At 42.3% G+C, this 14,666-nt stretch overlaps 1 protein-coding gene across 3 annotated transcripts in view; it reads left to right on the top strand.

Moving 5' to 3' along the window:
* The first annotated feature begins 907 nt into the window (after positions 1-907).
* Positions 908-14,666, top strand: part of FBXL2 (F-box and leucine rich repeat protein 2) — a 56,576-nt gene continuing 42,817 nt past the window's right edge. The window contains exon 1 of one of the 3 annotated variants that reach the window (XM_017821028.1): positions 908-2,586. In XM_017821028.1, the coding sequence (XP_017676517.1) occupies positions 2,467-2,586 (120 nt within the window). In that variant the 5' untranslated portion in view covers positions 908-2,466. Of the gene's footprint in view, positions 2,587-6,314; positions 6,405-14,666 lie in introns of those variants that run through there. The other 2 variants (XM_017821020.1, XM_017821030.1) reach the window with 2 other exon arrangements.

Raw genomic sequence — 14,666 nt, forward strand, 5'->3', positions numbered from 1 at the left:
CCTGTTAAAGTAACAGAATGTTTTGAAAGTTTAGAGAAAATAGACATCCTGCCAAGGCATTTGACCACAATAATTTTCATTCTTCGTTTAAAATTCTAGTATTTTCTTCTCTGCTTCTTTTATCCAATAAAACTCCATTCAGGGTACTACCTGCTGAGACAACACAGATGCAATGATTTTTAGTTTAGTTAACCAACAACTAACTAAATTAAAAGGCTTTTATTTCACAGTTGCAAACTACCATTATAATAAAATTCCAAGACACAATGTACAGCATAAAATGGGTTTATCAAACATCATTTTCAAACCTCAGAATTGTTGGAAGCTATGACACAATTAATCTAAATTCAAATTTTAGGTCTACTAAATTTTATCAGTAATTTGAGTGCAACACGCTGATTTTTTTTTTGGTACTTTTATGCAAATAAATGCACACACATTTCCCCAAAACACAGAGGTCAATAAAAATGTTTGCAAAACACCTTTAAGAGTTCACATTTGTATTCTTTAGTGAGTGGCTTACAAATGTCTTTAAATTAAAAAAAAAGAATCAAAAAGCACTGCAGCACAGTGTATGAGCAAAGGATTTTATTGTACTTTGCGAAGAGTATCCTATTCCATCACTGCTTCTGCCATCCTAATATATTCAGATGAATGCAAAAAATGGGAACTAGTTCAAGAAGTATTAAAGAGTAAGTTTTATTGACATTTATTATGACACAGACAGAACATTAAGACATGCAATAAAATACCAGTCTGCCTGTGAATCTAAGTTTTATTTTTATTTGCAACCACACAAATCTTACTGCAGTGCTTTTTATACCTCTAATTTTGACTTTATATTTTTTGAACATAACTCTAAGCCAACTATACTAGGCTACTGGGGAAACCATACATGGTCAAACTGCTACCAAAAGTCTGCACCACATGGAAAGTTAGTCTGTATCCGTGTACTGTTGATAGACATACACAACAGCACTTCATCTGGTTAAATCTTTGCTCTCTGTTTGCACAAAGGAATTCTCCACCGCAAAGATTCACTAACATAGAACTTAGTTTAAAAGCACTTCTTTGACTTTTTCTGAAATAATGAGATCAAAAAGGAAGATCCGATCTTGACCTCTCAAACCTAGGAAAAATAAGTGTTATGGAAATATCACACATCATCTTTCTCTGACTGAAAATACTGTCTGGTTGACATTCAGAAGACTTCCTTATTTGCCTGGGATTTCCTGATGTATGGCAGCATGATCAGAGCTACTGTACAGGGACTACAACCAGGCTGCCATGCTTTAAGATGACCTGGGACATACTCACAGACCTGCATACGAACAGAAGTTGATGACTTTTGGAAAACACTGTACTGACTGCACACATGTGACAGTTTATCTCTGACTGCTCAGGTATCTCCAGGCTTGTATATATTCACTGCTTTTGGAACGTGAAGGAGGTCAACTCTTCTTCTGCACTTACCGTGGCTTCATTTGAAATCATCCATGTGTATATTTCTGGCAACTAATTTTGCGCCTTAGAATTGACAGAATACTACAAGTCGGAAGTGACTACCAAAGGTCATCTAGACCAACATTCTCTTCAAAGCAGAGCTAACTTCAAGTAAGTGCAAGTTACACAAGCTTGTCCAGCCATATTTTGAAAATGTCCAACATTAGAGACACACTGTCACTCTGAGCCCTATTCTACTGCACAGACACTCTGCCACAAACCTTCTCCTCTCAGTTGGAAATTCCCTTGTGACCATTATCTCTTAGTCTTTCACAAGGCATCTTCAGGGAGAGTCTAGCTTCATCTTCTCTACGACCCCCCTTTTAGGTAGTAGAAGCCTGCAATTCGATCCCACCTGGTCATCTCCTCTAGACTAAACAAACACCTGATTTCTCCTTGCTTGGTGTATGCTGCAGCCCTCAAACACTATAGTGCTCCTCCACTGAACTCCCCCCATTTTGTAACCACCTCTCCGACGATCAGAACCCAGACCTGCTCACAGTGTTTCAGACATGGTCTCAAAGGTGTTTAACAGATGGGAATAGTCACTTCTCTCAGCCTCCAAGATACTCTCTTGCTAATGCAGTTTTTTGTTGCTGCCAGGACTCACTTCTGACTCATGTTCAGCTCGTTGTCCACCGGGTCCTTTTCTACAGATCTGCTTTCTAGACAGCCAGCTCCAGCCTGTGCTCTTGCAGAGGGATACTGCATCACAGATGCAGGACTTAGCATTTGCCTTCGCTAAGTGTCCTGAGATTCCCATCAGCCCATTTTTGCAGCTTGCAAAGGTCCCTCTGAATGGCTGCCCTGCCTGCCAGCAAGTTACTCATGATCCAGGAATGAGGTGGCTGAGGATGCAACTGTGTCACATTGTTAGAGCTGGGAAGAAAGGGTTAAAAGCAGGAGACTGGCACGGAGGACTGTAAATGACTCAAGTGACCTTGCAGATGGGAATAACTCTTGATGAGCCTGTGTGAATACCAGCCCAGTGATCCTCTAACATGGATCGAGTTTAATGGTGCCTGCATCTCCACTTGTGTACCTCTGCCTGGGTGTTGCTTCAGGGATCCCCTGGTTAGCAAGGTAATGGAAATAAATTTACTCTTTGAATTCTAGCTGTGAGTTTGTGGTTATCCCAGCTGCCTGCCTCTATCAGTTCACACAGTTAGGTTGCTGGTTTAGACTCCCACAAATTATCTGGGTAGGGCAGGATATTCCCAACCTATGGTATGTACACAACTAGTAGTATAAAGGCAAGTTTTGAAAAGGCAACAGCACTACAGCAGTATAAATCCTGGCACAAAGCTAACATATGCTGGTGCTGTACTCAGGGAAGAAAAACAGTTTGGGAAGTCTTGATCTATCAATTCTTACAAGACAGTACATGTAAAGCCACATCAGACATTTAAACATCACCTATTTACGCTCTAATGTGACCGTGCAGAGATTAGCAAAAAGCATCCTAGAAACAAGATATGCTTCCTTGACCATTTTTTGCTTGTAATGGCAATTAACAGATGTGGACCCTTTTGTCACAATCATTTAACCCAAGGAAAGATTAGCTTCTTCAGATTCAGTGCAGTAGTTTAAAAGTTAACCACCTACAACCATTTTCCTCCTCACTGGTAGCCAAAGTCCTTCCCAGATGAGTTGGGTTAGCATGATGCCAAGCGAGGTCTTTGTCAGTCTTGGTGCAAGTTATCTTGAAGCACAACCAGGCAAGCCTCACCAGCCTCTGCTATGCTGCAGAGGCAAGAGTTGTAATAAACAGTTGGGAATGGTAGCATCCAAACTTTCATTTGACTTGCATAAAGGGAGATTGGGAAAAGGGAAGGAAAGGTCTAACAATTAACTTGTTTCAAATCAAATTTCTTCAGCCAGGGAGGCAAATTCCTGAAAAAAATTTACGTGTAGATTTATGGGCACATGAGCACTGCTGAGACTACGGACTCAATTCTAGTCTTAAGGAAATCCAGCAATCCAAAGACCACTGTAAATGTCCTTTTTGTGCTGACAAAGCTCAGTTACTGCCGCTTGGCATCATTTGGTAACAACCCTCATGGGAAAGTCTTCACTGGATACATAGTGGAGTTGGGGAAAAGATGAATGGGTGGAATCCAGAAACAAGACTCCTTTTGTGGACTTGGCTACTCAGTCTCTGCAATGACTTTCTGGAATCTGAAACTCTCCTCTGGGCTCTGGAACCTGGCGGCACAAAGGCTTTGAAGATGCTGTTTAGCAAGACCAAAGACTTCCATAATCTTTTTACTAACCCACACTCTCATGGGTGGCACTTGTTCCTTTTTTCTGACATTTTTTACTTCTTTTAAGTTTGGTAAAAAGGTAAGAAAGAGGGGAATTGAATCAGCATTCAACAGGAGTCTAGGACAGCTAGGAAGGACTTCAGACAGTCAAGTTAAAAGGTCAAGCTGTTGAATGTAGCTCTGCAGCTTACCAAATATAAAAAGGCATCAGTAATAACTTACTTAATCTGTCACTGTAAAATGACCAGTGAAAAAGAATTATCTTAAAACCTAGTGATTTTAAAAGAATGCTAAAATTAGAGCTAGCAGGAAACTTTTGGATGGAAAGCTTTTCATAGCACAACACTGCTGTGGATTTGTTGAAAACTGGACACTAAAAATGGATATATTCTCTTAACACTTCAGATGTGTATACTGAGACATTCCACAGCCAGTAAATGAAGAAGACGAACCAGGACATATATACTCCTGTACCCACATTTCTGAAGTCTCATTTCCATAACTCATTGTTTATTTGGAGAAACTCAAGCCAATCTAGAAGGTTTCTTTGATTAAAATTTTCTTGAATTTTTAAGTGGTACCACAATATAGACAAAATGAGTCCAGAAAGTCAGTAGTGTGGTGCTATAACATCATTAGTTGGTCCAGACACAAAGATTTGGATTTCTATCTCTCACATGCTAAACAAATACACAGATGGCAAATATATATCGCCATCTTTTCTTTCTTGGGAATGAAACAAGGAGCTTTTTTTCCTACAGTCTTTTTACACATAAAATATTGATTCAAATTTATTTGGTAAAGTCTTCATTCCTTCTGACAGCTTTCAGTCAAATGAGAGCTGATGTTAGGCCATGGAGAATCTACTCACACATTTGCCTCCTGTCTTGCCTCCCTTGCACAAATAGATCCAAATTTGTCTAATTATCCTGCACTCCTCTTCATTGAACATGGTTGTTCTTTTGTACTGTCCCTTCTTTTTGCAAAATCAGATTTGTTTGGTTTTTTTCTTCAGGTTGCTGCAACTTGAACTAATCCTAACTCCCTAGATTTCTTTCTTTTTACTATAGCGATAGTGAAATCTGTCACTATCCTTATAATACAGTCCAGAGATTTGGGAAGAACTAAAAAAAATATATATAACCTTGATAATCATGTGTTGTTTTTTGAAATGTGAATGAACAGAATTTAGAAACTGCTAGTCTGGGCCTTCTGCAATTCAGCTGAGCATGTCTAAATTGTTTATACATATTTCACATTTCTGAGGCTTTCTTCCCTACTATACAAACCAGATCAACTGTATGAACCAGGTCATTCTCCAAAGTCTGGAGAGTATAAGACAGTAGATTCAGAGATGTGCCAACAAATGGTATGTGCATGTACCAACTATTTCCGTGTGGGTTCTGAGAAAGGACACTTTTGTAAGAAACTATTCTTTACTGTTAATCAAACCAGAATGTTTCATTCCTGAAAGGAATGAACTCAGCCCATTCCAAATAGCAAACTCCTGTTACTCTGCAATGGCCACTTATGATTCTTAGAAATCTGAAGGACTGAATCAACAGAAAACAATACCTGCTGGGGTAATTTTTTCTCCACAATTTTTCCCATCTCCTTGTTTCTGCATGTAGTATTGTGACTGCTGAACAGATGTGACCCGTAAGTGTGCTACTAACAATGTTGTATTTGGCTTTGACAGTGGTTTTACGCAGAGAGTGTTTGCAGAGGCAAGCCGTGCTCTTACTGAGAGCACGCATCGCCTGAAAGCACTTGGCTCGCTGACAGACCAGCTTTTGTGGATTTTTCTGTAGAGATTTGGGATGTTATCATCCCTCGGTTATCTACACTTGTAGTCGCAAGTGGAGTGACCATGCACTCCAGTCGAAGCCTCCCTGGTTGACAAGGCAGCATCTCGGACTGAACATGTCGCCGCTCTCTACGACTACCTGAAAGGAGGTTGGAATGAGCTGGGGGCCAGTCTCGTCTAGCGTGCCTATAGTGAGAGAACGGGAGGAAATGGCCTCAAGCTGAGAGGGGGTAGATTCATATAAGGTACTAGAAAAAATTTTTTTCACTGTTAGGGGGTCAGGCACTGGAATAACTTGCCCAGGGAAGTGGTGGAGTCGCCATCCCTCGAGGTGTCTAAGAGGCACCTGGATCTGGCGCTGGGTGATACGGTTTCGTGGTTTAGGGGTTACAGTGGTGGTACTGGGTGAAGGGTTGGGCTGGGCGATCTTCAAGGTCTGTTCGAAAAGTGATGATTCCATGCCGCCAGGACAGCATTCCGCCCAACACAAATACGGTGTTAGGCTGCAAACTGGGGGCGCAGGGGTGCAGCTACACCTGCGACAGCATCACCCGTCAGACCTCTGCGCGGGCAGGCAGGAGCAGCGACCCTCCGCTCCCGGCTCCCACCCCGCACCCCTCGGCTCGGGGCTGAGGGCTCCCACCTCCTTCCGCCGGGGGCGGGGCGGCCCCACGGCGCAGGGGCGGTGCCGGTCACGCGGGCGCGCGGCGGCCCCGCCCCGGCTCCGGCAGCGGCGGCGGCGGGGGCGCGCGGCGGGTGCACCTGGCGCCCTCCTCGGGGCTCCGCGTCGCCGGGACAACCGGGAGCGCCGCCGCCGCGCCTCTGCCATGGTGAGGAGCCCCGGCACGGCCCCGCCGCCGGGCCCTGGCGGGGCTGGCCCGGCCGCTCGGGCGACCCGGGGCGGGGAGCGAGCGCCGGCCGGGCCGTGCGGGGCGGCCCCGGGGCCGTGCGGGCGGCGCCACCGGAGGGGAGGGAGGGTGGTGGCCGGGGGAACGCGGGGCGCGGGCACCGTATGGGTGCGGATGCGGCGCTGGGCGTGCGGGCCGGAGCGGGGCTGTGCCCACCCCCGCTGTGGCGGTGGGAAAGCAGGGTGTCTGCCTGTCTGCCTGCCTGTCAGTCAGTCAGTCAGTCAGTCAGTCAGTCAGTCAGTCAGTCAGTCAGTCCGAGGCAGGTGGGGCCGCGCTGTCCCCCGCTGTGGCAGTGGTGAGGTGTGACGGGCGCCTTCGCCTCCTCCCAGTGCAGCGCCGGAGCAGCCATGGCAGGGCTCTGCCTGGTGTGCGGAGCGGGTCAGGTGTGGCGCGGCGTGTTGCCCCCCCCCCGGATAGCACGGGAGGGATGATGTGTGTTCATGTGGGTGTGCGAAGCGGCTGGGCAGTGATGGAGGTGTGTCGTGCCCCTTGTGAAGTAGGGAGGGAGCGAAGGCGTGTGTCGGTGCACAGGGCAGGGGCGGGATGTCACGGTGTGGATGCGCAGGGTTTGGGCGCTGAGCTATGTGCTTATACATGTGCCTTGAGCCAGGGTGTGGCCTGGGATGTGTGTATGTAGCAGATACACAGTAGGACACGAGCGTAATGTTATGCCTCTGTCAGCGCGTGTGCGTCTGCTGCGATTTGGGCTTCGGATATGTGTGTGTTTGTGTTGTAGCAGGGATGTGACATTGTGTGCAGGGCCATGACATGGCATCGTGTGCGTGTGTAGTTGTGTCTGCACGCTGCTGTCTGGCATGGGCTTGTGCCTGCGTGTATATAGAGTGAATATTGGGTGTGGCATAATCTGTGGATATTTTTAAAGGCATGTATGTTGTGGGTGTGGCAAGGATTATCTGTACTTTTATATGTACGTAGCAGATAGAGGGTATGGTATTCTGTGTGTATGGAGTAGCAGTGGCTCGTATGTGTGAGTGTGCATAGCTGTGATGTTTTGATATGTGTGCACAGATGCATTTATGACAGATTTGTGGTACGTGTGTTGTGGGCACAAGGTTTGTTGCACCTGTATCTAGGGATGGCGTGACATGGAGCACACGTGTGCAGGGTGCAGTGAAGGAGGGAGAGTGATTGTGGTTTGCTCTATTGGGAGAACTTGTGGGGATGTGATACAGAATGTGTATGCAGCGAGAGGCAGGGGAGAGATGCATCAGGATGTTTGTGCAAGGAAGATGACAAGGCATGTAAGGGGGAGTGTGTAGGGACAGGCACAGCATGTTCGGAAAGGTGTAATTGGTACGATCCCTGTTTTCAATTATAACTTAATTGTCTGATGCCTCATTGTTTCTCAGTGATCGAGTGGTAGATGCATGAAGAAGGCACAGTTGCTGGCTTTTCACACTTGGAGAAATGCATAATTATTTTAAGGCACAAAATCACTTTATGTGTATATTTGTGTATGTGTAATGATAGTAGGTTTCCTATATCAAGTTCTGAGGAGGGGGAGGGAGTGCTCAACCACACAAAGGGAAGAACCATATTCCTGTGGTGGTGTAACCTATTCCTTTGCATGAAGGCTTGTTCATGAACCTTCTCTTTCTTCCTCTACGCTTTGCCTTCTTTTCCTTCCCAATTCTAGCCTGTATGTTTTGAACCTAAACGAAGGAACCTTGAAAGCTAAGATGAGAGATGGAATAAAAATGTGGATAGACTGTGTATGATTGCAGTAGGCTTCTACGTAGAATCATGTTGGGTATGGTTTGCAAAGGTTTTAGGATGCATCTGTTGCTACAAGGAGGAGTAAACATCAGTAATTGAGACTGTGGATGGTGCAGTATTGGTGAAGTGATTATGATGTGACTTAATGACATGTCCTGCTTTGTATCAGTATTCCATCAAACATCTTTTTCCACATTTGAGAAGATGCAGTATCTTGAAAGTTAGTTGAATAAAATGGATTTATCTCATGTTCTAAACTTAAAGATTACAGACTGAAAAAGCAGCTAACAAAATGTCAATGAACTGTGCCAGGGGAGGTTCAGGTTGGGCATCAGGAAGAATCTCTTCACTTAAAGGGTTGTCAAGCACTGGAACAAGCTGCCCAGGGAGATGGTGGAGTCACCACCCCTAGAAGTGTTCAAGAAACTACTGGACATGGCACTTGATGCTATGGCTTAATCGACGTGCTGATGTTCAGTCAAAGGTCGGACTCTATGAACTTGGAGGTGTTTTCCAACCTTAATGATTCTATGATTCTGTAAGTAAATATTTTCCATTTACCAGACCTCAGACATGAAGTTTTCCTTTGTGGTCCATTTTGACATTCCCAATTAGGTATTTTTAGCAGTCTAAACTCAGCAGACATGGAATCTGCAAAGCAGCACTGAATTGTTGCTATAACTGCACAGGTAAAATCTCAGAAATTATACCAGATAAGCCTTACTGCTATGGAGATTCTTATATTGGGCAGCTCCTTGCACTTGAGACGTGATAAAAAAAGGATGAAATAGCACCATTTTTGTTTTTCTTTGCATATTTTTCAAGCATTTTGTTATTTATATACCCCTGCTTATACTTGAATTGCTCCGTCTTATAGGGTTAGTCCTGTTCAGGTTGTTCTTTCCCTCTTAATTCTTCATTGCTTCATAGAATTAATTTTGAGCCAGACTTTTTAGAACAGAAAATATCAGTGCTCCTAAAAATCAGGACTATTAGCTTATTGCTTGATTATTTTGACAACACACTGGAACATTTAGTCATCTTAGTTAAAATTAGGGATAACATGGGGCTAGCAGATGTGCAGAGTTTCAAATAAAAGTCAGGTTTCACTGAAGCATGGCAACTATTTTTAGGTTAGTGTAGAAAAGTAGTACTAATCTTGGCCCTGTGACAATATTGATCTGAATCCCAGCAGAAGGCTACACATTAACAGTACTTCAGCTGTTTCGTCAATTAGAAGTCAGAATAACTGCATTAATTTAATGTAAATTGTTATCAACTGATGTGGTAATTCTGGTAGTCTCTCTACTGAATTAGAAATGTGCATAAATGGGATATGCTAAGTAGGACAAAACCAGATGAAATTTTGACACCAAAGAGTTCTCCCTTGAGATAGTTTAAACAATAGCCACAACGTGACTTGCATTCTTTCTAATAATCTTTTTAGGAAGGTGATCCATATTCTGCATAGATTTCTTTTTTCTTCCCCATCACTGCCCGTATGTTTTAGCACAATGCCAGAACTGTTACAATTTCTGATCGTACTTGACTGTGCATTTTGGATGATGTGATTTGCATGTGATAGGATTGGAGTCCGTCTGTCTGAGTAAGCTTTTACAAAACAGCTTTCCCACTTGAACTTTTAACACAGAGTGGGATATTCTAATTGTTTGTAAAGCTTCTGAGAAGGAAGATTGTAAACATAGAGTAACTTCTAAATGGGGAAAACCAGATTTGCATTCTTTAAAATGCAGGAAGCCTTTGTGTGTTGTTACAACAGAAAAACGTATGCATAAGGCATTAAAAGAGTATAATGATGGACCTAAATTCACAGCATACTGGTATCTTCTCTGTCAATTCTTTTTTTTCTGGATCAAGAAATTACTTGTATGTCTCTCAAAGTTTAACCTAGTTGTTTTTGAGATTGAAGAACAATTAGTTTGTGAAGATCAAACTTTTTTCTCCACCTAATTTTTCAAAAAATGTACTACATTACATTTTTGAAATGTCCGAATGTCTATGAATGTCTGAAAATCTGTGTCTGTAGTGTCATTCTACAAGACTCTGTGGAGCCAAACGGATTATTTTTGTGATTCCCTTTGAATCATGTTATGGTGGAAACTGCCTTAAGTTTTGTTTCAGTATATCTGTGTACAGTCTCAAAGTTACTTGGGTGGTCAAAGTACCTTTCTCAGGTGTTTTGAACTTGGGCTTTTGCAACTTACATTTGAGTGTCTGATACTTAAGGAGGGATTTGTTATTTACCTGGTCAAGGAGAAGAAAGCACAGATTCTAAGATGCTTGTTTTTTGGTGTCTCAAATGACCTCCTTCCTATCCCCAACCAAAACAAAATCCACCCGCCCAAAATTACAGTATGAATTTAAGTGTTTAAATGGATTAAAATAATTTCTGTTGGGTACTGAGAGGCAATGGAAATGCAACAATAGTTGATACCAGGGCACCTCAGCTGACATAGCCAACTACAGCCAATTTCTTGAGGGATTCCCTCTGGATTTTTATCTTTGTGTTGGAGGAACCACTGTACTCCTGCTAGAGGAGGACTGGAAATATGCCCTTTTCTGGACTTGCACATTTATGACTTTTTGGAACTATGAACTGCTGTTGTGTAGCCCACACAAAAGTACTTAAAATTTGGTATCAAGCTATAGCAGTTAAAATATTGGCCACACTTCATGGTATACTCTCTTTTTTTATCCCAGTGTTTTCCTGTGTTCTCCTTGGTAGGCGGAAGGAAACACTAACTTTGGGTTTCATTGGATTTGATTGCTGTTCAACTGGTTACCCAGTATGTTCTGTAAATTTAAATCAAGGAGACAAGAACGTCATCAAATCTACATAAAGGTGAAACTCTACCAGTACGTCGAGTTTGTCTGTCTTCAGAGGTTGAAATTGAGGTCAGAACTTCACAGACAAAAGGCATTTCCATATCATGGCTTGATGTTACATGGTAGTAATCTAAATATTAAGGGGCAAAATGTCTAAATGTGCTTGTAGATTATAAACTGCTTTCAGAACTACTTCTAGAACGAAAGTATCAAGGTCATTTTACTTCTGTGGAAATTCAGAAACCATATGTTTTGGCAAATACTGAGAATTGAGTGAATGTCCAGTTACTCTTCTAATCTCAACCTGTTACCTTCCTTGGAACAGTTTAAAAAGATGTTTTGGAAATGCTACTATGATGCTATTTCCTTTGAAGTCAATTGTAATTACTGCTTGTAATCATGAAGAGGTACCTAACTTTGTCTCTTATACCTGAAAGCTTTTATTAATTATACATTACATATATGGAAGCTTGTATTAATTATGCACTACCTATATGGTGTGTATAGCCACAATGTAGATTTTGTCATCTTTTTTTTTTCTCGTTCATTCTCTAGGGAGATTGCCTTGCAGAGAAGGTTTACTCTTCGTAGTAAAAATTTTATGCTCACTACTAAGGAAAAAAACCTCAGTTCTGACATAGTGTTTATGAGGCAGATCAAACACTGCCTTGAAATGGCTTTGTAGAAACTATAGAGTTATTTCTGTAATGAACTATACCTTTTATGTCTCACATATATTTTTGAAGAGCAGTTATGCAGGGGGGGATATTGGTACTCAAAATTTCTGTTTCACGTGTGCTTAGAAAAAGGGATTCTATTTCAACCATACAGTCAGTACTTAAGCTGTAATTTCATTTACAGTTTAAGTACAATAATAAAAATAGCCTTTCTGGGTGTGGGATTGCGTGACTGGAGGGAGGACTCTTGTCAGTTCAAATTAGAACAGTGCAAACTCCTGGGGAAATGGACCTGCAGAAGAATCTCCATGTGAACACTGGGAGGATTTCAGGTCTCTGTTGTCGTGCCATCAGCCTTTTAGTTTGTATGCTGATATTGGAGACTGGGAATAAAACTTAGCCATATGTATGTCAGTAAAAACAGCTACATGAAGAAGTTGTGATTCAGAGGAGTTTTGAAAGATGTTCTCCTAAGGGCTCTGATGAATCTGTTGTGTGGATTAAATTTGAATGGCTGACACTGAATGGCTATCCCTAACCAAATATTGCTACATTAAAATGAGCAGACAGTAACTTTTCTCTCAGACTGCTTTTTTTTTTTTTTCAGAAATGTATCATGCTCTGAATGCTTTGAGAATGTGTATTTATAGCATGATTTTACAAGACTGTGTGACACCAAATGAATTATTTTTGGGATTACACAAATTGTAATTTGAGCACACAGTCCTTGTGGATGTTGTGATGGAAGCTGCCTTAATTCTGTTTCAGTGTGTCTGTGTAGAGTCTCAAAGTTGCTTGAGTGGTCAAAGGAAAGTACCTTTCTCAAGTGTTTTGAACTTAGACTTTTGCAAATTGCATTTGAGATTCTGCTTGATGCTTAAGGAGAGGTTTGTCATTTAGATGGTTAAGAAGTACAGAATCTGTACGATGCATGATCAGCCTTGTGATGGGCTACAGGGAACAACTGCTTCTTCTATTTGCTTTTAATTTTCTGCCATGGGTCTCTTGGTGTCCAAACCCATAAAGTAGATGGTATGGGTTTCCCCATGTTCCACTTAAAAGTGATTTGTAGATTGGACTGTTAATTGAATGCTTTATTTTTTATTTATTTTTTAGGAAAGATATCTAAGTGCATCATCATGTACTGTTTCTGTTTGGGAGAGAATAACCTTAAAAGAGGAATAATGGATAGTTATCTGAAAAAGGAAATATTCAGTCATCGATTTTTTTTTTTTAAGGAAAACAAACAAGAAAAGATTTGCCAATCAGTATATGACTAACAGATGATGAGGATAAAACTTTGTCAGACCTGTTTTTTCAGCTGTCTTTCTGTGTATGTTTAAAGAATATATGGGGATACAATTAACAGCTTTTTCCAAATTTCTTACTGTTTAAATGGTAGTCGTTGGATTTATTTTTTTTTCCTCTCCTGATCGGAACCAGTCTCTAGTCATGGAAGATTAGGTAAGGAGTAGTTTATTTCTCCACATGGTTCAGGTTTGTTTTGCCATCTCCGGTAGTGGTTAGAACAAGATGCCTTGAAAGGCAAAATGTGAGCTCAGTGGATCATAACCTGAAAGGTTAGTTTTCCATGTAGCGCCTATCTCAGAGCAACGTGGGGGAAGCAAAACTTACAAAGCTTTTTTGCAAATGGTAGTGTAATGCCAGTTTCTTTTGGTGAGGTATTGGATTGAACATAGTGTTTTCTGTCATGCAGGCTACCGAACATTAGTTACATGATAGCAAGTATTGATAAAATGTTATCTTTCAACTGAATTTTGGGCTTGCAAGTAATTAGGTCGATCAATAATTCTGCTAACCATTGGATTTCCCCTTCATAATTTTTAACATGCAAAAGTAGGAACCATCACACTTGGGTGAGAGGATTACTGTCTCTTTGGTGACTTAGGAAACAAGGCTGGGTAGCGCAGGTCAGGCAAACCTGTTACACCTTAATACCTTGACGGCTTGCAGGAGTGAAGCCCTAGTCTTTAAAAGGCTGGATTGGTGATTTCTAAATATGTTGTTAGCAATAGGTGGCTGGTCTTCTGAAAAACACACAGGAAAGGGTGATGTGAGCTAATTGATCAACTGAGCATGAGCTGATGCGCTTGAGGCAGCAGGAAAGGCAACCTCCAAGCACCTTCTGCTCTGCGTTAGGAGGCAGTTGAGTTGTGACAGCCAAAGGCCTCAAGGTAGAGTTGTGCAGCTGTGGACATCAGCTCACAAATGACCTTGATCTTTCATCCAGTGAGAGCAGGGCCTTGCAGAGCCAGGCTGATGCCCTCCAGTAAAATGTGAATGATGTGGTATGAGTACCAGTGCTGGGAAAATAAGAATGATGCCTCTTCTGGAAGAAAATCAAGCAGCAAAGTGGGCAGTGTGGCCAGCTGCCTCTGTCTGGAAGGTTTTATTGTATTGGGCAGCACTTATTCGGAAACTTTAAAAGCATTATAGCCCTTATAAGCAGCCCTAAGTCATTGGAAGGCATTATGGAAAGACAGAGAGATGTTCTCAGGTGTATTTGATCTTGTTTCTGAAGGTGAGCCTTAATTGTTTAAGATGACCGGCACAGTAAGAACAGAAATATTTGATAGGAGGTGTTGCTTTTGATCAGTCAGTTTGTCACAGTGTTGGAAGAGAAAATATCCCAAGGAAAGACCAGTGCTAAAGATCCATTGGGTATCTGGCAGCAAGGAGGAAGCTGTGAGTCTACTGAAGACCATGCCCTGGGCTCTAGTAGGGAGTGTCCAAAGGGAAAAAAAGGTTAGTGACCACAACAGACCAGGATGGGTGGGATTTTGAAGTGCACAAAGTCAAAGCCAGAGCAGGGTGAGCAGCTGGAGCACAGGAATGAGAGCCTGGAGGGCACACGGTGTCTGTTTGTTGAAATAAAAGACTTTGCCAGTCTGTCTCTGCTGTA

The sequence above is a fragment of the Lepidothrix coronata genome, unplaced genomic scaffold (assembly GCF_001604755.1).
Source record: "Lepidothrix coronata isolate B3197 unplaced genomic scaffold, Lepidothrix_coronata-1.0 Scaffold3, whole genome shotgun sequence".
In the NCBI taxonomy this organism is placed as follows: Eukaryota; Metazoa; Chordata; class Aves; order Passeriformes; family Pipridae; genus Lepidothrix; species Lepidothrix coronata.